Here is a 22,951-nt window from a genome sequence, read left to right on the forward strand (position 1 = left end):
CTTTGAAGCTTCTGAATAATTTCGCCTTTGCCGCAACTTATTGAGTATTTAAAACTTGATTGCCGATGCTCAATAATGCCCATGCCTAAATTCCTTCGTAAAGCTTTAAAGCTCTCGTTTCAGCGTAATATAATATGCTTTAAAATGCTAGATGCGCTTAAAAGCTTTTGTCTTCGTGCATGTGCTTTAGTATAATGAGATTAAGCAGCTTTAAAGCTCCTGTTTCCCCTTCGAATTTAGGGATTAAAGGCTTTAAAATATTAGATGTAGCTTTAAAGCTTCTATATTTGTGCATGTGGTTTGGTATAAGGCGCTCAAGCAGCTTTAAAGCTCCTGTATCCCCTTCGAATTTAGGGATTAAAGGCTTTAAAATATTAGATGCAGCTTTAAAGCTTCTATATTTGTGCATGTGCTTTGGTTTAAGGCGCTCACGCAGCTTTAAAGCTCTTGTTTTAGCTTAAAGTGAATGATTAAAAGCTTTAATATGCTAGATGCGCTTAAAAGCTTTTGTCTTCGTGCATGAGCTTTGGTTTAAGGCGCTCAAGCAGCTTTAAAGCTCCTGTTTCCCCTTCGAATTTAGGGATTAAAGGCTTTAAAATATTAGATGTAGCTTTAAAGCTTCTATATTTGTGCATGTGCTTTGGTTTAAGGCGCTCACGCAGCTTTAAAGCTCTTGTTTTAGCTTAAAGTGAATGATTAAAAGCTTTAATATGCTAGATGCGCTTAATAGCTTTTGTCTTCGTGCATGTGCTTTGGTTTAAGGCGCTCAAGCAGCTTTAAAGCTCTTGCTTTTCCCTAAAATGCATGATTAAAAGCTTTCAAAGGCTAGCTGCGCTTTGAAGCTCCTCTACATAAAGCCATTTCGCCAACGAGCGCTTCAAAGTCAAAGCTTCGCCCACATATTTCTAATCTAAGCATAAAAACTCGAATTAAAAACACTTATTAAGTATTTCGGAGGCTCTGGAAATGGAATCAAGTCTGGCCGGCTTTAGCTAGCTCTTAGCCCAAGTAGTCTGTGCGGGACACTGTGCAGAAGCAACCTAATTGCTTTGACCCACTGCCACCCAAAAGTGGACAAGTGACTTCCACGAAACGAACTTCCTCAGACTGACTGGCGACGACAACAACAGAAATGACAACAACAACAGAAATACGTGGATACATTGCTCTTGTAATACATATTTTTATGGCACCATAAGCCATAAGACGTCTTGGATTGCCTTCTGCCAAGCCCCTGCAATACTTTTGCATTGATTTTCTATTTGTATGCCCTAACTTTCAGGAGCATATTGGCTTGCTGTTAAGCCTGACCGACTTTGGAAAAAGAAAACTTGTGGAATTCCATAAAAATCGATTTAAATTTATATTCAGTAAAACGTTTACGAATACAAAATTAACAAAAAAAAAAACAAACAAAATTTTTTAGAGATGAAAGAAAAATAATGTTATGTTAGAGTTTTGCATGAATAGGTTTTAGCAAAGCGTTGTCCATGAAACGTTTACGAATATAGCATGAAAGGGGAATTGCAGAAAGTCACAAACTCTTTATCTATTTTCCATTTGAATCTACTTAACGATTATATTTTACACTTTCAATATAATCCTGAGAGTTAGAGAGAACACAGCGCGGTCAGTGTAACGTTTACGAAGGAGACGTAAAGAGGAATTGAAAGGGACTTTGAAGGGAAAGTTGTGCTTGGTGAGCGTATCCCAGCTTCGTTATATTGCATTTGATGGATACATGTTTTTTGATGTTTGTCATTTTATTGGCATTGCGGTTGGCTCCGATTTGTCTGCCAACTATGGCATGGGCAATGCGAACTGGGCGTACGCCAGACAGACAATTGCTGCGGATACGAACACGGTCACAGTTATTCGCATTGTTGTTGTTGTTGTTGTTGTTGTTGCGGTTGTTGTTGCCATTTGAAGCGCACAGACGGGCTAGCTTCAGGCCAAATTAGCAGCACGATTAACATCAGCTTTAACATGATGATTTAACTAGTCGGTTGGCTAGCGACGCACATGCAGATCATTGCACATTGGCTAACTATGCAAATTTGTATCTAATATATATAGAAAGAATATAAATATAAAAAAAAGTATATCTACGACTGCAGTCGCATGGGACATCGGAGTCTTCCTGTGACCCTCGACACATATTTCCTTATCAACTGGCAACAAAAATAAATACACACACACAGCGCGGAGATAAGTTTGTAAATGAAATTGCAAAAAAAAAAACGTTCGCTGTAAAATGCATGCGGAAAAAAAAACAACAGAAATATAGTTGAGAGTGCTCGACTTGCAGATACCCTGCACCCTTCTGCTAGTTACAGTTGGTGTGTTTCTTCTTCTTGATTGAAAACCCAGAAAAAAAAGGGAATTAATATCTCGAAGAAGACTTCATTTCGGTCAGCAGGCAGGGTGGAGGGTGGAGGGGGGAGGGGGGGGAAGTTGGAGTTATCCAAAAAGTGAACTATTCCGGATCTGTGTATACTATATGCGAGCCCAAAAACGGAATTTGTTGTGCCTAAAGCTCTTAATCCCCGAGTTATGTGTAAATAACCTTGTCTGAAACGATTTTCATTCTGTTATCTTCCGCTCTTTTCTAGAATATATCGATAGCTATCGATTGTTCTATCGATAGTTATCGATTATTCAATCGATATATTCTAGAAATGAGCGGAAGATAACGAAAGAAAACAGATATTGTTCTACGATGTAGAGAAATACATATATTTCAGATTTATAAACTGTAGGCTCTTCAGATTTATCGAGTTTATGGGATCGAAGAGGTTTTCATCTCTCTCTCTATCTGCGAAGCACAAAGCATGCTGCTCCGTCGTCAACCCATTTGCGATGCGTACAGGGTATTTTGAAAAACAAAAACAAGGAAATCAAATGAGTAACAGCGATAAACAATGAAATATATTGTTGAAATATCTGGCAAATGCAAATATTATGAAAACACACAATGTCCTATCTGGGAACTGCGACTGCGACTGCGACTGAGTCGGGGACGGGGAAGGGGACGGGGAAGGGGACGGTGACTGGGTCGGGGTCTGATCCCAGCTGTTGCCTAAATACACAAGAGATATAGCCAAATGTTATTACGGACAAATGTGGGAGCTGCAGCCAAAGGGTTTCTCCGTAAAAGATAATACCAATAAATGTTAGATTTCGCGAAACGTCGACAAATAAACCCTTTTTTGTTTACGTAATGTGACAGATGGAATTGCTGTGAATAAGTCACCTTTTCCCTTTTCCCGGAACTCGTGATTCATAGATAACGCTTGAATTCTGTGCAGAACTCTTGCATTGAGAAACCTTTCCGATTTCCGGAATTCATTCAGTTCCATGCAGAACATTTACAGAGAGGAGAAATCTCACTAGATACGAATAGAAAAAAGGCTCGATTAATTCATGTTCTTTATGCCTTGCTTTCAATTATTCATATTTCCCAAGAATATTTATGTTGTGGAGCTTTCTGCTAAAGATTATTCGACGATCGTTGAGAAGTGGTTCAGAGCCTGTAAAATGAATATCAAGATTTATTTGAGCGACTTTTCTTTGAAAAATAGTTGAGCTCTTTTAGCATAAATAAATATATCTTATATTTCGTCAGATTCGCAAATATTTCAATTAATATCGTATCAGAAAAAGAAACTAGATCTAAGCAAATATTCAATTAAGCACTCGATCTTGAGAATCTTTGAATCTGCAGATGGATTTAAATACAATTTGCATGAAATTAGTTAAGATCTGGGCAACACTTGAGAAACAAAAGATAGATAGATAGATCATTCGATCATTTTTCATAGCTTTCTCTAAATTTGTTTTTGCTGTTTCGTTCTTTTTTGCAGATGTATTCAATTAGTTATACGATCTTAACTAAATGGCCATCGAAAAGTTCTCCTTTTCTTTCTCGTTTCTCGTTTCTCGTTCGTTTGTTAATGGAAACCACATGCCAGATCGAAAGATCTCTCTCTGTGTGTGTGTGTGTGTGTGTGTGTGTGTGTAGCATCATCTTTATAAATAATCAATAATCATTTTTATTATATTATATGGTAATCGAAGTGTCTAACGACGACAACAACAACAACAACTATCAACTAAATCTCAAACAAGTTTCGCACATTAACAACAAAAATAACAACAATTGCATTGCACAAAAGGCAAACACGTTTTTTATTTATTTTTATATATTTTCTTTCTACTTTTTGTTGTTGTTGTTATTGGCATCAAAAGGAATTTGTTGTATTTTGCAAAGTGCTGTATTAATAATAATCAATGTCAATCAATTAAGGTTAAAAATCGAGTGAGGGAGAAGGGCGAAAGAAAAATTCCGAGTTTTGTCGAAATATCTTAAAAACTGTATAATATTATAGTCCGATGTTGATAAGAATTTGCATAAATGCAAGGAGCAAGGTGAAACCTAAAAATGCCGAGTTTGGTTCAAATATCCTGAAAAACAAAAAACTATTCCATACAAGAACCTAGTTTCGGAACGATCGTTCCTATGGCAGCTATATAATATTATAGTCCGATGTTGATAAGAATTTGCATAAATGCAAGGAGCAAGGTGAAACCTAAAAATGCCTAGTTTGGTTCAAATATCTTGATAAACAAAAAACTATTCCATACAAGAACCTAGTTTCGGAACGATCGTTCCTATGGCAGCTATATAATATTATAGTCCGATGTTGATAAGAATTTGCATAAATGCAAGGAGCAAGGTGAAACCTAAAAATGCCTAGTTTGGTTCAAATATCTTAAAAAACAAAAAACTATTCCATACAAGAACCTAGTTTCGGAACGATCGTTCCTATGGCAGCTATATAATATTATAGTCCGATGTTGATAAGAATTTGCATAAATGCAAGGAGCAAGGTGAAACCTAAAAATGCCTAGTTTGGTTCAAATATCTTGATAAACAAAAAACTATTCCATACAAGAACCTAGTTTCGGAACGATCTTTCCTATGGCAACTATATAATATTATAGTCCGATGTTGATAAGAATTTGCATAAATGCAAGGAGCAAGGTGAAACCTAAAAATGCCGAGTTTGGTTCAAATATCTTGATAAACAAAAAACTATTCCATACAAGAACCTAGTTTCCGAACGATCTTTCCTATGGCAGCTATATAATATTATAGTCCGATGTTGATAAGAATTTGCATAAATGCAAGGAGCAAGGTGAAACCTAAAAATGCCGAGTTTGGTTCAAATATCCTGAAAAACAAAAAACTATTCCATACAAGTGCCTAGTTTTTTGGCAGCTAGATGATATAGGGGCTCCGACGTTGATAAGATTTCACATATATGTAGTATTTGTAGAAGTATGCCGAGTTTGGTGGAGATATATTAAAAAACACAAGTTTTTCTCAGAGAACCCAATTTTTGACCTATCTTTCCTATGGGAGCTATGTATATGATATATTGGTCCGATCTGGAACGGCTACGACATAGGATCTGTCTGAAATATTCAGAGCTTGAATGCGGCAGACAAAAAGCATGTTTATACGAAAAGCGGAAGACTCCTCCAGGGGAAGGAATTTTATTGTTGTTATCTAAAAAGTGAAACATTCTGGATCTGTGCTTAACCGTGTGCTTGAGCGAATAATTAGTAAAAACAATACGAAAACAAAAGAAAACCGGTTGAAATCAAGTTGTTTAGTTTGTCTTTGACGCTTACCATTTTGTGTTATTGGGCCAATTATATTCGCCGATGGTGTGCGTGGCCAGCGAGTAGCCGAAATTCGAGTTGGGATGCCCGTACTTGATCAGCGGCTGCCTCTGCTCCAGATTGAAGCACGAGACTACGTTCGCGGCGAAAAGGGCGAAGAGCGCCAAATGAATTCGACTCTCGAAGAAGTTCGAACGCGGCGAAGATTGAGGCTTTGTCATTTTTGTTGCTGTTATTCTAGATGCGCTGCTACAACAACAGTTACAACAACAACAACAACACAACTGTTAACGACATGCAACGGACACTTGCAAATCGCTCTTAACCTTCCAGCTTAAGCCAGTCTATTAGCGGCAGCGACGTTGGCTGCGACTGCGGCGCTACGCTCAACAGGTAGCCTACAGTTGTTGTTGTTGTTGCTTGGACTGCTTTCCAAAAGTCGTTGTTGTTGCTGCTGCTTCTATGATGCTGCACTTGTTGTTGTTGTTTATATTTTTTGTTTTGTTTTGTTCAGCTGCTTCGCTTGACCTTTTTGCCGGTCGCCGCGCAAAACGTTGAAGTGTAAATGGCAAAATATGTTATAGTAGAAAAAAAAAAGAAGATTTAACTCATTTTGTTGTTGTTTCATAACACATGGCACTGATAATGCTTATCAAATCACTGGACAAACAACAAAAAAATAAACACGATTTTTGCAAACCAAAAAGAAACCGCTTCTCGATAAAAGAATCGAAACGAATGCACGCGCGCTTGCCCGCAAATCAACCGCAACGTATGACGTCTCTGCTGAGAATAACGTCGACTGCTCGCGCTGCTAAGCGACTAATAACAGCTGTTAACGCTAACAGAGCTTAACAGCTGCTGCTCAAATGTGCGTCGCCGGGCTGCCAACTTGCTGCAGCTCGCTTACAGTGCTGGCAGCGCTGTGCGCGCGCGCATTTTTTTAAGCTGCGCAGCAAAAAATTTCGACGTCCTGTAGAAATCAATGAAAGTCAAGCTGTGAATTGTGGTGCGACAGCTGCAAAAGAAATGCAACATAATCCAAATTCGTAAAGTGTTAAGTGTTAATAATTATAAAAATTTGAGAAATTGCCGTATGTGTCAAATAGGCGCAGCAGAGCCAAAGCTAAAATAAAAACGCCGCAAAAACAGAAATTGCGTATCGCCGCGAATCGATAATAGCTGAGCTTGAGGCTGAGGCTGAAGCTGTAAATAGAAACAACCCCCCACACCACAAACTCACACACACACAGACAGGCAATCCCCAGCAGCAAGAAGAAGAAGCAGCAGCAGCAGCAGCAGCAGCAGCCATGTCTTATGTGAGCTCCTCTGCATATTAATAAAGCAAAATAAATAAATACTCAAGTTTAACGGTAATTGCAGCGCTTGAAGGCCACCAAATGTCCCACGGACGAGCTGTCCTTGACGAATCGCGCCATTGTGAATGTCGGCGATTTTCCCGACGATGTCAAGTATGCCAATTGGACCAACTGCAGCAGCTTCTTCAGCTCCTCATCATCGAATATTATTCTTATATTTTGTTTTTTTTTTGATCCCTTTCAGGTATGCGGACATTTCGCCCGCAGCGGGACAACATTTCATCTTCGCTCTGGAGAAGACCATGGAGGTGCCCCGAGGCTATGTGGGCTTCTCTCTGGTGCAGCGCAAATGGGCGATGCTCTCCATTAACCAGGACCTGGAGGTGCGACCCTATCGTTTCGATGCCAGCTCCGATGTCATAACAAATGTCTCCTTCGAAACCGATTTTCTGCAAAAGAAAACGTAAGTGTGTGCGTGTGAAAAATATATAAAAAAGTGAGGTTAGTTTACCCACAATCTGGTTAGGCTGCGGGATTCCGACCTGAAAGTCGTCTTGGTTATTAAAGCTTTGGCATTGCGTTTGGTTCCAATAGATAAAGTGGGTTTAGCTTAGATCGCAGTAAATGAACCCTAACCTCAAAACTGATTTTTCCTGAAGGAGCACATAACTGCGCTTTGTGTGTGTGTGTGTGTAGTTTGGACTGTAAAAGTGGGGTTAGGTTAGATAAAGTAAGGTTAGGTAATATCAATTTGGATATTTAAAAACGTAGAGCTGTAAGGTTAGGTTAGGTTATGTTGGGTTAGGTTAGGTTATGTTGGGTTAGGTTAGATTAGGTTAGATTAGGTTATGTTAGGTTAGATTAGGTTAGGTTATGTTGGGTTAGGTTATATTATTCTATGTTAGGTTAGGTTAAGTTAGGTTATGTTGGGTTAGGTTAGGTTAGGGTAGGTTATGTTAGGTTAGGTTGGATCAAGTTGTGTTCTATTTCCAGCTAGAGACAAACACGTTTTGTCGAATTCTCGTGAGACATTAAACAAAGGCAGTTTTCCAAGATTTCTTGAACAGGGCTTGGGGAGAATGTTTTGTAGAGCAGACCCGTTGATCTTTCTTGCAAAAGATGTGAGCTGTGAGGGAACTTTAAAGATAGGCAATAAACCCCGCTCATCCCCTTCTGTAGCGTGTCGCAGGAGCCGTATGACTCGGATGAGATGGCCAAGGAGTTCATCATGCAATTCGCTGGCATGGCCTTAACTGTGGGCCAGTCGCTGGTCTTCAATTTCAAGGAGAAGAAACTGCTCGGCCTGGCGGTCAAAGTGCTGGAGGCGATCGATCCGAAGACCCTCGCCGAGGGCAAGGAGCCGACCACGCGCAATGTGCGCTTCGGCCGCATTCTGGGCAACACGACCGTGCAGTTCGAGAAGGCCGAGAATAGCTCGCTGAATCTGCAGGGCAAGTCCAAGGGCAAGGTGGTGCGTCAGTCGATCATCAATCCGGATTGGGACTTTGGCAAAATGGGCATCGGCGGCCTGGACAATGAGTTCAATGCGATCTTTCGCCGTGCGTTCGCCTCGCGCGTCTTTCCGCCCGAGCTGGTCGAACAGCTCGGCTGCAAGCATGTCAAGGGCATCCTGCTCTACGGACCGCCCGGAACGGGCAAAACTTTGATGGCCCGCCAGATTGGCACCATGCTGAATGCACGCGAACCGAAGATCGTCAACGGGCCGCAGATCTTGGACAAATATGTCGGCGAATCGGAGGCAAATGTGCGACGGCTGTTCGCCGAGGCCGAGGAGGAGGAGAAGCGTCTGGGCCCGAACAGCGGGCTGCATATCATCATCTTCGATGAGATCGATGCCATATGCAAGCAGCGCGGCTCCGTGGCCGGCAACAGCGGTGTTCACGACACCGTCGTCAATCAGCTGCTGACCAAAATCGACGGCGTCGATCAGCTGAACAATATACTGGTAATTGGGATGACCAATCGCCGGGATATGATCGATGAGGCGCTGCTGCGTCCCGGCCGTCTCGAGGTCCAAATGGAGATCAGTTTGCCCAACGAGCAGGGACGCGTCCAGATATTGAATATACATACGAAACGTATGCGGGACTTTAAGAAGATTAGCGACGATGTCGACTGCATGGAGCTGGCATCGATAACCAAGAACTTTAGCGGCGCCGAGCTGGAGGGTCTGGTGCGTGCCGCCCAATCGAGCGCCATGAATCGTTTGATCAAGGCCGATGCCAAGGTCACCGTCGATCCGGAGGCCATGGAGAAATTGAAGGTGAATCGCGCCGATTTTCTACATTCGCTGGAGAACGATATTAAGCCAGCGTTCGGCACAGCCCAGGAGATACTCGATACAATGCTGGCACGCGGCATCGTTAACTGGGGCCAGCCGGTGGCCCATCTGCTCGAGGACGGGATGCTCTATGTGCAGCAGGCGAAGGCCACCGAATCGAGCGGTTTGGTCTCTGTCCTAATTGCCGGTGCCCCCAATTCGGGCAAGACCGCGCTGGCCGCCAAGCTGGCCAAGATGTCGGACTTTCCGTTCGTCAAGGTCTGCTCGCCGGAGGACATGGTCGGCTATACCGAGAACGCCAAGTGTCTGCACATACGCAAGATCTTCGACGATGCCTATCGCTCGACCCTTAGCTGCATTGTTGTGGACAATGTGGAGCGTCTGCTCGACTATGGACCCATCGGGCCCAGATACTCGAATCTAACGCTTCAGGCATTGCTGGTGCTGCTCAAGAAGCAGCCGCCCAAGGGACGCAAGCTCCTGATCCTTTGCACCTCGAGCCGACGGTAAGCAGACGGTCTTCATTCTATGCTCGGCCAGCTAAACCGTTTTTGAACTCTTTCAGGGAAGTGCTCGAGGAAATGGAAATGCTGTCGGCCTTCACATCCGTGCTGCATGTGCCCAATCTGTCCAGTCCGGAGCATGTTATCGCCGTGCTCGAGGACACGGATATCTTTACCAAGAGCGAACTTCAGGCCGTCGCCAAGAAGATGGCCGGCAAGCGGTAAGCCAAAAAAACCCATTTCCCTAGCTAAATAGTATGTGCATGCAAAGTGCTTTTGGCAAATCCACCGACAAGCGTGAGAAATAGGTGAAAGTCGTTTTTTGGTTTCCCATTCAGCTAAAAATCAATTGAACTTTAAGTTTGGAAAAGGGTTTTTCGTTTTCTCAGCCGAGCTACTTTAAGCTCCAAGCGTGAGAAATAGGTGAAAGTCGTTTGAATGAAAGTCTTTTTGGTTTCCCATTCAATTTATCTGCTGAGAATCGATTGAACTTTGAGTTTCGAAAAGGGTTTTTCGTTTTCTCAGGCGAGCTACTTTAAGCACAAAGATTTTCCAAATTGAATCAAAAGCAAAGCGTGTTACGATAAATCCACTATTCCGGGTGGAAAATGAAAGATCTTAATAATGAAATTTGAGTCCAATTATATTCCAACTCACTTTGTAAGCACACGAGTGGAAAATGAAGGATCTAAGTAACGAAATTTGAGTCCAATTATATTCCAACGCAATTTGTAAGCACTCGACATTAAAATTGCATTTTCACGTGTTTCACCGAAAAATAAGTGGAAATCGAGCTCGAATTAAAAGTTAACCCCAGCCAGATGTGAAATTTTAACTTTGTTTTTGTAATTATCCACAGCGTCTTCATTGGCATCAAGAAACTGTTGGGCCTGATCGATATGGTCAGACAGACGGATCCCTCGCAGCGCACCATCAAGTTTCTGTCCAAAATGGAGGAGGAGGGCGGCTTGGATATGGTGGCGCGCAAATAAGATGTTAAAAAGGAGATAGAGAGAGAGAGAGTATGCAATCTCAATTATTAGCGTTTAAGTAAAGAGTATTTCCGATATACGAGCGCGTTGTTAACATATATACATATATATATTCTATGGTTATATACATATATTCGAAAATAATCCCCCCATTAACCGACATTGAAAACGCGTTAACTGCTTTGCATTGTGTGTTGGTCCAGTCTAGATCCCAATATTCCCACGTTTCAAATTCCAAAAACGTTCCTAACCTAGAAACCTTACCCAAAACCAAGTGCAAACTATCCCCGATATGGTATTTCCTGTGCTATACCTAAAAGCACGCTCGATCTGTAACAAACAGAAATGTGAGACCTGTGACCTGATTTGGCATTGCGGCTGGTATTACGAAAGATAACATATTCCTATAAATAGATAAATACATATATATATATATATTATTAAAATCGATACTAATCTCAACGATAAACGATTACGATATACGCGTATTAATATTATTCATTATATTTGTTAGTATAATTTTTTTTTTCGTCATATTTTTATCAACAGGAAGAAAACTTTTGTCTTGTTAGTCTTAAGAATTTGTCGCGGAATCGAACACCAAAATGTTAAGGAGAATTCAATCGGAAGAAACGTTGTTTAGCTTGCAAAAAGAGTTTAACATAATTACATAAAAACTAATACTCAAAATATATATATTGTTAATCACCGATGTTATGAATCCTAATAAAGAAATTCCATCAAAATGATGACTTTGTTTTTGGTCTGATCTGAGCAGGTAAGTTTTGAACAAGGGAAATTTCGACCTATATAGGATATTTAAGGGAACCATTTTCACTCAGAATTATGTTGCCAGATTTAAATGCCAAATTGATCTAGAGAGATCAAAAAATGAACAAAGAGCCAAACCTCGTGAAAGTCGGTTGAGTTTTGACCAAGTTACCTGTTTTACGTGAATTTTGACAAAAATAATACTGTCAGATTCAGATGGTTTTATTTTTGTTAATGATAATTGCTTATTTTTATAATACGTACCAGTTGGTTCAATGGCCTCCGCCAAAGCCACAGCCACTGCCTCGTGCATGTTGATGCCGGCTCCTCATTTGCTCAAGCTGTCGTCTCCTCCAATATTGAAGCCACCGTCTAATCCATAGTTGAAGCCGCCTTCTCCAATATTGAAGCCGCCGCTTCCGCCACTTAAAGTGAAGCCCGTACGATTTTCATACGACTTACTTGAATTCATGAGAATCGCGTAGTAAGCCAATAGTTAAGAATACGTTTTTCTTAATCTGCAGCAAAGCTATAAGTAAACTTGGTCTTGCATATAAACCCACAAACATATAAACCTACATCTAAACAAACATACTCAAACACATACATTCTCACAAGCGTACATACAGAAACACATGCATACATACATACATACATACGCACATACATACATACATGCATACATACGTACATACATACGTACATACATACGTACATACATACGTACATACATACGTACATACATACGTACATACACACATACATACATACATACATACATACTTACATACATACATACATACATACATACATACACACATGCATACATACATACATACATACATACATACATACACACATACACACATAGATACATACATACGTACATACATACATACATACATACATACATACATACATAAGTACATACATACATAAGTACCTACATACATACATACATACATACATACATACATACATACATAAGTACCTACATACGTACATAAATACACACGTACATACATACGTACATACATACGTACATACAACATACATTTCGACCTATGTCTATAAAGGATATTTGAGGGTCAAATTTTTACATGAATTTCGACCAAGAATAATGCTGCCACATTTAGATTAATCTAGAGATCAAACCATGAACAAAAAGCGAAACCTTATGAAAATCGGTTAAGTTTTGACCGAGTTATGAGAGTGGGAAATTTCGACCTATAAGGGATATTTGAGAATAACATTTTTCCAGACATGCGAAAGGAATTTCGTTTGAAAAATGTTTGAATGCATTCAACTTGGACTCAAACATTGAGTTTGGCTTTTATAAAAGTATTATCTGAAGAGGAATATGTCTAAAATATGAACAAAATATATAAAAATAAACAAGCTATTTCGGCTATTTAGATACTTTTGCAAAGTGAAGTACAGATTTCTATTATATGTGGGCAGAATATGTTTTGAAAAATGTTTGAATAGACGTTTGTGCTTTTGACTTGGACTGAAACATCGAGTTGGGATCTTATAAAAGTATGATCTGAAGAGAAATATGTCTTAAATATAAACCAAACGATTTAAAACTAAAACAATGGGCCGCTTAAAAAGTTATAGGCAGCTATTAAAATTACTTATTTTAGCTTGGTTAAGAACTTTAAATACTGCCTGAGGTAAATAATATAATATATCCATATATATCCATATATATATATATATATGTGTATCTTAAGATCTTAAAGCTTTTACAGCTGCATTCAAGGTAACATATTCGAATATACTTCATACATGATTTTTATAGAGAAAGCATATTAACTTTTAAACGATCTCTAATATGGCAAATGCAATCATTTATTGGTCAAACAGTGTAAAATGCTAATAAATAGATAAGTTGACAAGACACCAAAAAAAAAATTAGATGTATAGAGATAAATCTAGCTAGAAAATAGATATTCGTTGGAGCCTACAATAGCATGCATAAAACCAGTTATTAACTGTCGAAATATTCGATCCATGATTGGATACATATATATTTATATATATATATATGTATAGGACATGTTGAACTGGCACTTGTTGAGCTTCCGCGACGCCTCGCTCCGCTAGATGACGGTGCGACTGTGATTGAGGGAGAGCTTGCCACGGCGCACGCGACGCTGCAGACGCTAGAAGAGTGAGCAACCGATTAGTTAAGAGAGATTTATCTATATAGAGATGATATCGGTTGGACTTACGCGATTGAAAACGTCGCGCATGATGCGATTGCTGCGACGACGACGCTCCTCGCGCTCCCGACTCTGTGCGGCCAGCACCTCGGGCAGAAACTCGCAGCGTTTGCTGGTCAGGGCCTTCATCTCCCGCGTAGAGAAGATGCGGACGCGTGCTGTGTCAATAAATGGGATACATATGAGATCTTTAATTGAATATAAATATATATATGGATATATGGGATTTGGATAGGGGTATGTAAAGGTCTAGTCCGGCCTATTGGACATATGCTCTGCCTGCAACAGCAAGACGGACATATGCCGGGCTACATCTGACTCTGATTGATTGATTGATGCTGATCAGGAATGTCTACAGCCAAGCGAAGCAGTTTGTGACTAAGGATATAATGTGCAAAAAGGAAAGTTGCATCGGCAAGTCTTGATTCGTAGATGCTCGATAGAATCGGGGTATATAAACTGAACGCAGTGCATCCCCTGCTCAAGGACTTACAGGTAACCGGTGGCGGCAGCTGTTCCAGTCGCCTGTCCAGCGTCTCCAGGCTGCTGTTCTCGATAAGCTGATCGAGTTCGCGGCGTCGCGCATTGCGCAGCAGCTGCATTTGATTGAGTATCGCCTTGCGCTGCTTGGACTGGGCACAGAACAGGGGACGGGCGCGCTGCAGATGATCCTGCAGCGAGAGCGACTCCGCCAATATTTCGCTAGTGTCGCCATTGGCGCTAAACTGAATGACATACGCAATGCCGCGCGGTCGCACTTGCAGCATTTGCTGGCGCTGCTTTTGCTCCTGCACCCGCTCCCGCTCCCGCTCCCGCTCCCGATGTGCTGTGCCGGAGCTGGTGCTGCGCTGCGTGTGACGTCGACGCTGGCACAGCTGCAACTGCTGGTGGCATGCCACATCGTCATATTGATGCGTTGTTGTTGTTGTTGTTGTCGTTGTCGTCCCCTCGCAGGCATTCACCATGCTCATCGGTATGGACATCTCCGAGCTGATGCACAACATGGACGACGTCGAGGAGCTCGTCGCCCTGCAGCTATTTTGTGAGCCAGTTGCCGCTGCTTCTCCTCCGTCTCCTCCTCCTCCTGCTGCTGTTGTCATTGTTGTATTTGTTGCAACTGTTGCCGCCTTTAGGGCATGTTGCACGTAGCAGGGCGCGCCGTGCGAATTTACGACCTGGTAGTAGACGGCGCCTTCATCCACGCAGCCATAAACATTGCCCGTCGTCTGGGCGTACTGCATTTGCATATATTGCTCGGGTTGCTGTTCCTGATGCTGCTGACATGGGCGCTGCTAGAGCGAGATGGAGCGAGCGTGAGGGAGAAAGAGAGAGCGAGAGAGGGAGAGAGAGAGAGAGAGTTTAAGTAAAGGCTGCGATATTTGTGCAATATGAATATAGAATATAGAATATGTCTTTAAGTGTGATCCCATGAGCATACGATTATTCTCATATATGTCGGGAATTTCATCAGAATATGGTAAAAAAAAAAACAAAGAGAAAAAGGTTCTTCGTAAGAGAACTCTGTCGTACTTCCTAAAGCTTCCTCCTTTGATTAAGCATAAGCTTAAATAATTCTTTCCTTAAAACTAAACCAACAAGTGAAATATTTTAAGGCTGTATTTATTATGCAAGAACCTACATCCCAAATTTGGGATGTTCGCGAGTTATGCTTAAAAGACCATGCCTGAAAATCGATATTTATCGATACTATGAACATCGGGCGAGAGAACGAAAGGCAATTTTAAGCTCGTTGTGCATAGGATATCCCAGTATATAGATTATATATTTCAAGACAGACGGACAAGGCTAGATCGACTCGGGTATTCCTTTTGTTATCGATCGGAGAGTATTCCTATTCGATATTTATCGATACTATGAAAATCGGGCGAGAGAACGAAAGGCAATTTTAAGCTCGTTGTTCATAGGATATCCCAGTATATAGATTATATATTTCAAGACAGACGGACAAGGCTAGCTCGACTCGGGTATTCCTTTTGTTATCGATCGGAGAGTATTCCTATTCGATATTTATCGATACTATGGAAATCGGGCGAGAGAACGAAAGGCAATTTTAAGCTCGTTGTGCATAGGATATACAAGAATATATATTTTACATATTTCCAGACAGACGGACAAGGCTAGATCGACTCGGGTATTCCTTTTGTTATCGATCGGATAGTATTCCTATTCGATATTTATCGATACTATAAAAATCGCTCTCTTCCCAGACGGACAGACGGACAAGGCAGTTATTCCTCCTGTTACGGATCGGAGAGGCTTCCAGCTGCCAGTTAAATAGATTTGTTGGATGCATCATAGGTTAAGAGCAGGCCTTCCCCCTGATATGGTTTGGAAAGGTTACCTGCTTCCAATTGAATAGAATTGTTGAGTTCATCATGACTCAAGAGCTTACCATGTGGCATGTGGCATGCAACGGATGCTGCAGCTGCTGCTGCTGCTGATGCTGCTGGCGATGGATGAGCTGCTGTTGCTGCTGCTGTTGATGCTGCTGCAGCAGGAGAAGCTGCTGCTGCTGCTCCAGACGCTGCTGCTGCTGGTTCTGATAGTGGGCCATGAACTGGCGCTGTCGCTGCTGGACAAAGGAGCAGACGCTCTCGCTGCTGCCCGATTGGCTCGGCGCGGGCGTTGCCATTTTGCTGCGCGGCAGCTGCCTGCTGGCAGGCGGAGCACATGCAGGTGCACGTGCAGGTGCAGGTGGAGGAGGAGGTGGTGGCGGCGGGGATGCTGCAGGCGGTGCTGCAGGCGGAGCCGCTGGCGCTGGCGGCGCCGGTCGCCGCACAACTGCAGCCGGCGACAGTGCGCTGCCCTCCGCTGGCGGCGGCACTGCATCCGCAATGGCATCCATCAGCTGGATGGGTATGCGGACACCCTTGTCCGGTGGCGCGGCCAGCATGACGCCCTTGGCGGCGCTGCTCAGTAGATTCTGCAGCGTGCGCAGGCGGCTTATCTCCGTCTCGATCCAGTCCAGCTGTGTGCGCCGCTCCTCATCCAGCTGGCCGCTTCGCTGCTGCTGTCGCTTCTCCTCGTACTCAATCTCGCTCTGTGTCATCGGATTCAGCCACTCCTGCATGGCGGCCAGCTCGTCCGTTGTGGCCGGCTGCTTAGTCTGTAGATTGGTTTTCTGTGTCACCAGCTCGTTGGAGGCGCCGCTGCTGCTGGATGCATAGCTGCAGGGCAGCGGCGATTGCGTGGGCGTGCCCACGCGCGTTCGAGGTGCGGGCACGGGCACGGCCACAGCAGCCGGAGCAGCAGCAGGAGCAGCAGCCGGTGCAGCAGCCGGAGTCAGCAGCTCCGGCGAGAGTATGAGGCATCTTTTGCTCGTGTTGGTCGCCGTGTCCTTGCGCAGCGGCTCTGCAAGGAGAAAGTTTGTATATTAATGTCCTGTGCTGGATGGACTACGGCTAGGAGATGCCTCCTACAGCTACAGACCGCGCTTACCCTTCGGCTGGTTGTCATTTGCAGCGGGCAGCGGCTGCTCCTTGTGCTCCTTGTGCTGGCGCCTGGAGCTGCGGCTGGAGTCGGCGCGACTGTTGCAGCTGCTGCTGCTGGCGGCCAGATCGAGGCAGGCGAGTCGCTTGGCAATGTCGCGTATGAGCTGCTTTTTCTGCACATGGCTGAGGCTGCGCTTGCTGACCAGCGAGCAGAGCAAATCGATGCCCAGATCCAGATCGCATTTCACAGGCGGGCTGGAGGTGACGCTCGAGGAGGAGACGACAGGGCTGGGCTGTGGCTGCGGATGTGGCTGCGGCTGTTGATTCTCCTTGTTCTGGGCGCGCGTCATGTGGCGACGATTGCAGAGCACCTGCTCCAGCTGTGCGGTATATGCGCGCTCCTGACGCTGCTGCTCCACATGACGCAGCAGCTCCTCGGCGCTGAGCGCCTGCCGATTGCAGCTGCCGCTGCTGCTGCTCTGGCTATTGCTGTTGCTCTGCCCGGTGGATGGCCGCGAATTGTGATGATAATCGAAGCTGCTCACCGCGGAGGTGGCGCAGGATTCGCGACGTGAACTCTGGCTGGGCACCGGCGTCGGCGTGGGCGTTGGCTGGCTGGACCTGCGGCTGGAATTGACAAATGTGCTGGAGGCCAGCGGCGGCGCCGGCGCCGGCTGAGGCAGCTGCTCCGCCGCCTGCAAACGATTCAAATCGGATTCGGAGTGATTGGAGCGCTGGACCGCCGCCGCCCGTTGCCCTGCCGGCTGCATGGCCGCCTCCAGCACGGAGCGTTCCAGTGTGCTAATGTTGCTCGCGGAGGCGGCGCGCTGACAGCGATAGCCGACATCGGCGGCGGGATCCCATTCGAGGCGTTTGTGCGATTTGAGCGCCGATTCTGGTGTTTGGGTTTTGCGCGTCTGCATCTGCGGCGTCTGCGTTTGGGTGCCTTTGGTGGGTGTGCGCAGATCCTCAACAGACGCGGACGCAGTGCGTCCCGTCTCCATCACAATCGGTATCTGCTTAACGTGCTCAGCGGCCGGCAACGCGCGTTTCTTTTGCTTTCTAATGCAGGCCATGGCAGCTGCGCAGGCAGCTGTTGCAACCCCCATGCTGCCGCTGCCGCTGCCGGCGCAGGCGCCGACGCCGCCACCGCCGCTGCTGCTGTGCGCGCCGACGCTGATGCTGCTGCTGGCGGGTGATGTCGATGATAATGCCATGAAGCGTTGCAGCTCCAGTTCGCGCTCGTTGGCCATCTCAGCCAGATATTCTCTTATTTTGGGCGTAATGCGCGATGTGTGCTGTATTTTTCTATCATTATATTGCTTTCTATTTGTACTGTTATTGCTTGACATAGTTCTGCACACGCATTGCTTGTGCCGATGCTTGCTTTTTGAATTTCGAATCTCACACACACAAGTGCGAGCAGGCATATGGCGAGCGCCAGTGTGTACACACTAGTGTGAAATATATATCGATAGGCGATATAAATGTAAAACTGTTGTAAAACCTAATCGGAGTTCAGTTATAATATAAAATTCTCAAAATACAGCACAAATAATATGCGTTGATCTACCAGTTTAGTGGCCACTGGCAAATACGCTCAGGTTGACTTAGTTGCAGCCCACTAACATTATGTTAAACTCAAAAGGGCACTGTACAATTTAAATTGTATTCACAGTTAATTGTATGGAAGGGGCGCTTAAATTGTGTTTTGTAAAATTTTCCATGAAGGAAATGGTTAGATATACTCAAAAAAGAGAATTAAAAAGCCCTTTGCAATCGCTAAATCTGAAGAAATTACCCTTAGTAAGTAGACATGCAAAAATGCCATTACCCGATCGGCTTTCTAACAGTTTTTTTTTTGGGCGTGCCTTTGTACATATTTTAGTATTTCTTCGCCTGATCGCCCTAAATTGCTGTTTGCTATGAAACTTTCCGTGCAACCGTGTAAAGCAGCAAGCACTTAAAAAAAACGGACTACATTTTTGAAAATTCTTTTAAATACGTAAACTTAATGTAATTGTTTATAAAAAGCTTACAAAAATTTGTTGTTTTTTTTTTTTTAAGTAAATAATTAAACAAAATTAGATTGTATTTAAACATCTATCCGAACTTTATTAATATAGCGTTTAACGTAGAGAATTATTGTTTTGGGCGATTGTTAGTTAATGATATATCATGTACATAGTTGTCATTGGGGGGAGCAAGGGTATTCTGTTTGCAACACGATAAGCGATAAATGCAAATAGCGATCGATTATAACGTAACGATCGATCCACGAATTCTGACCCCCAAACAAATTAGGAGCGGGAAGTACATCTATATAACAGATTGGAACAGATGTTAAAAAAAAAAAAGAAAAGAACAGTACACTTATTATCGATTCATGCTTTCGGTAATACCCCTAGCACAATTATTTTTGGTTTTTGGTTTTTGAATCTATATCGCTAAATACAGACATCTAAAAAGCACATGACGTGAATTTTCAATTCAAATTCAATTTAAAAATTTTTAAATGCATTGATGTAACAAAATTCTATATATATATATATATATGTATGATAAGTTGCAGCTATTGTATGCATATAAGGCCTGCCCTTAAATTAACGCAGGTGTGTGTGTGAGTGTGTGTGTGTGTGTGTGTGTTTTTTGGTGCTTGCTGAGACCGTTTTCTTTGCAGTTCCTTAAAAGGCTTTTCTTTTTGTTTTTGTTTTTTGTTCTTTTTTTTTTTTTGTTGGAATAGGATTCTATGGCCACCGTTTTAATTATTATATCATATAATAATCTGAGTTTCCAACACAACGTTGAGAGAGAGAGAGAGAAAACAAATAATGACTAGGCCGACTAGAGGGGGATGGGGTGAGCGGGGTGAGCGGGGTTGGAGGATTGGTGTCCGATGAGGAAAGTCAGCGCATTTGGAGCTGTCGCTGCTGGCCGCGATCATAGAAGAGCAAATAGGCGGGCACGCTGAGCACCTCATCAATGGATACCTCGCGCACAATCGTGTCCGACGTGTAAAACCATCTGTAAAATGGGGATTTGGATTTGGATTAGAAAATGATTGAATCAACGCCAGCGTGACACTCACCGATGCGCATTGCGCAGCGAACCACGTCGATAGGTAACAAAATGTCCGCTGTTTGCCTCACCCGAGTGCACCACAACCGCCAGCAGGCGGTATAGATTTTTGGGAAACATCGCGCCGAAGCCCTCGCCGCCGGCGCCGCCGCCATTGTTCATCGGCAGGCTGGTCGAGTACAACGACATGGTCGAGCCCCAAGGAGTGCCCGCCTGCGGAGAAATCACAAACATTTCTTAACATTTGTCGCAAGTGCTCAGCTGGGATGTAACAAAATGAACCCAGCCAACAATCTTCAATAACTTCGGCTCTTATAGTCCGATCTTTTGAAAAATGATCGGAGTTTATAATGTGGAATACCAAAATATTTGGATACTGCTCGGCTGGGATGTAACAGGATGAACCCAGCGACAAGTTAAAGTACAAACTATTCCCTTTCCCTTTTGCGAAATGCAATCTTGAATAACTTCGGCACTTATAGTCCGATCTTTTTGCAATTTTCGTAGCTTAAATAAGGAATATGTTTAGGTTTTGAATTGTTTCCAATTTAAGGAGTATAGGAATAGGTAGATATCCAAATGTGAAATAGTTTTTTTGAACGATATTATTGAAAGGGATCTATCTATAATATGGAAAGGAATCTATAAGGATCGATGCCTTAATGCATATGGACGGATTGACTATTGATTCTGACCAATCTTTAAATCTTTCTAAATGTTCGCTCACACTCACCTGACTGTTGAGATGGGGCTGGACAAAGCTGTAGGGCGCCATGGAGAGGCTCTCCGGGAAGTGGACATAGTCCTGGCGCTTGCACACCTGTCCGGTGGGCAGCCAAACGGTGCGTGCGATGTGTATGCAGAGGCAGGCCGGCAGCTTGGCGAATGTCACGGATTTGGTGTGCATGGTCGTCTCATTGCACGAATCGCACTTGACATCGCTCAGATCCTCGGAGGTGATATATTCGCTCAGCAAATGGCCCAGGCTCAGGCCGGTGCGTCGCTGTGCCGGCAAATTTAAGGTGACGCTGTCGAATTTGTCGTAGCGCACGGCCGATTTGGAGCCGCAGCCATTGCAGACAATTTGGGCGCCCATGGCGCCTTGAAACGGATGCGCCACCTGGCTGGGCATCATGCTGGACCAGATGGAGACGCGTCCGGGTCCGCGATTGAGACGCTCCAGCGAGCGGCACGAGCTGGAAGCGCGTCGACTGAGCCGTTCGCTGTGGTTTTCCTGCAGCAGCTCCTGGGGCTGAGTCTGGCGCGGACGCGACAAGCGCTCGCCGCCCAGTACGGGTGAAGCGGGCAGCGGCTGCGTTTGCGGCTCCATAAACTCCATGGCCGATTGATAGCTAAACGGCGAATGGGCCAGATACGAGGCACCACCAGATGGCGTCATTATCTCGGCCGTTTCGCGTTCGCAAACCGAGGCCGGCGAGTCGGGCGTGTGCGCCTCGGAGCGCACCAGACGCTGCAGGCTGGTCGACTCATCGTATTCCATATTCAGAAAATCCGAGAGCATGGCACTCGATGGCCGATTCGGCTGATCACCAATGCGCTGCTGGACACCGGCCATGTTGCATGTGCGGTAAGCAGCAGCTGCCGCTGTCGCAGCACCAAAACCATCTCCGGTGTCATTGCCATTGCCGTTGCTCGGATTGATGCCAGCGGCAACGGGCAGCAGTGCGTCCGACAGGCAGCCCACTTGTTGCGGCCGTGTTGCCTCCTCCTCCAGCGATGAGAGCAGCACATGGAACAGCTCATGTGCATCATGCTCCTCCTGCGGTATGACCCAGCCCAATGTGTTCAAGGCGCGCAGCACAGCGCCCGGCGAATGTGGATCACCGCGCAGCGTCGCATGCGTGCCATTAACCACCTCCAAGGTGCTCAGCATTGAGCTAATCAGGCTCTTGCGATCCGGCGTGGCGCCATTGTATAGCTGCAGCCAGGCAATAAACTGCGGACAGGCAGCCAGCGCCTGAAGCAGCGTATTTAGGAAACAGGTGCGTCCAAAATTGTGAAGTCCGGCGATTTGGCCGCGACGCTGACGCAAGCGGGAACCTGCGTGCGTGTGAGTGGCCAGTGTTGCACAACAGTGTGTTTTGGATGCACTTACCCGATGGTCCCCAGAAGACAAATGCACCGACAACGGCGGCGACCGTAACACCGGCGGCCATCAAAATCTTCTCACTTTCCATGTTGTGCGGGAGGTCTGTGTTCTGGGCTATGGGGAGGGGGGCGGGCGTTGCACACACACACTGGTGCTGGTACTACAACATCGATTGGCATTAACAACAAACACACAACACTTGGCGAATTATAGTTCTTGTTCGACTTCTTTTTCGTGTTTTGTGTCAGTGTGGGTGTGTGTGTGTGTGTGTGTTAGTGTGTGATGTCTGTGTGTGTCTCTTTGTTACCGCAGCTGTTCTTTATCTATAATAAAATTAACATTAGCCTGAAAAAAAAACCTAAAATTCTTCTATACTATTGTGTCTGTCTGGTGTCTGATGTTTAGTTAATGGTGCTGCCACACTGTCGAACAATGCGCTTTGCTTCTGCCAGACTGTTTATGTCTTGTTTTGGCGATATGGCAACGCCGCGTATGTCAGCCTGGTATA

General features: G+C 44.3%; 4 protein-coding genes across 6 annotated transcripts in view; 1 reads left to right on the top strand and 3 right to left on the bottom strand.

Annotated features, from left to right (window-relative positions):
- The window catches only part of mew (multiple edematous wings), an 88,811-nt gene extending 82,346 nt beyond the window's left edge, over positions 1-6,465 (bottom strand). The window contains exon 1 of the mRNA XM_064700113.1: positions 5,698-6,465. Coding sequence (XP_064556183.1) covers positions 5,698-5,909 — 212 coding nt within the window. The 5' untranslated portion in view covers positions 5,910-6,465. The remainder of the gene's footprint in view (positions 1-5,697) is intronic.
- A 203-nt stretch (positions 6,466-6,668) lies between these two features.
- Positions 6,669-11,550, top strand: comt (comatose). The gene is made up of 6 exons (XM_064700224.1): positions 6,669-7,007; positions 7,072-7,160; positions 7,252-7,470; positions 8,187-9,815; positions 9,875-10,033; positions 10,672-11,550. Exons 1-6 carry the CDS (start codon positions 6,999-7,001, stop codon positions 10,802-10,804), a joined length of 2,238 nt encoding a protein of 745 aa, XP_064556294.1. The 5' UTR covers positions 6,669-6,998; the 3' UTR covers positions 10,805-11,550.
- A 1,922-nt stretch (positions 11,551-13,472) lies between these two features.
- Positions 13,473-18,671, bottom strand: LOC135440845 (centrosome-associated protein Alms1a-like). 3 transcript variants are annotated; one of them, XM_064700220.1, is made up of 5 exons: positions 17,263-18,671; positions 16,217-17,175; positions 14,297-15,095; positions 13,813-13,961; positions 13,473-13,743 (listed from the first exon to the last, which is right to left on the bottom strand). In XM_064700220.1, exons 1-5 carry the CDS (start codon positions 18,605-18,607, stop codon positions 13,681-13,683), a joined length of 3,315 nt encoding a protein of 1,104 aa, XP_064556290.1. In that variant the 5' UTR covers positions 18,608-18,671; the 3' UTR covers positions 13,473-13,680. The 3 variants fall into 3 exon arrangements, with proteins under 3 accessions (XP_064556290.1, XP_064556288.1, XP_064556289.1); XM_064700218.1 differs by having other exon boundaries at positions 17,254-18,671; XM_064700219.1 differs by having other exon boundaries at positions 13,475-13,743; positions 14,297-15,092; positions 17,254-18,670.
- Positions 18,672-19,344: 673 nt separating this feature from the next.
- On the bottom strand, positions 19,345-22,857 carry Usp30 (ubiquitin specific protease 30). The gene is made up of 4 exons (XM_064700128.1): positions 22,450-22,857; positions 21,067-22,394; positions 20,344-20,546; positions 19,345-20,279 (listed from the first exon to the last, which is right to left on the bottom strand). Exons 1-4 carry the CDS (start codon positions 22,529-22,531, stop codon positions 20,162-20,164), a joined length of 1,731 nt encoding a protein of 576 aa, XP_064556198.1. The 5' UTR covers positions 22,532-22,857; the 3' UTR covers positions 19,345-20,161.
- Between the last annotated feature and the right edge of the window lie 94 nt (positions 22,858-22,951).

This window comes from Drosophila montana, unplaced genomic scaffold (genome assembly GCF_035044405.1).
Source record: "Drosophila montana isolate Dmon_TW-CO22-7 unplaced genomic scaffold, ASM3504440v1 contig_1687_1, whole genome shotgun sequence".
Classification (NCBI taxonomy): Eukaryota; Metazoa; Arthropoda; class Insecta; order Diptera; family Drosophilidae; genus Drosophila; species Drosophila montana.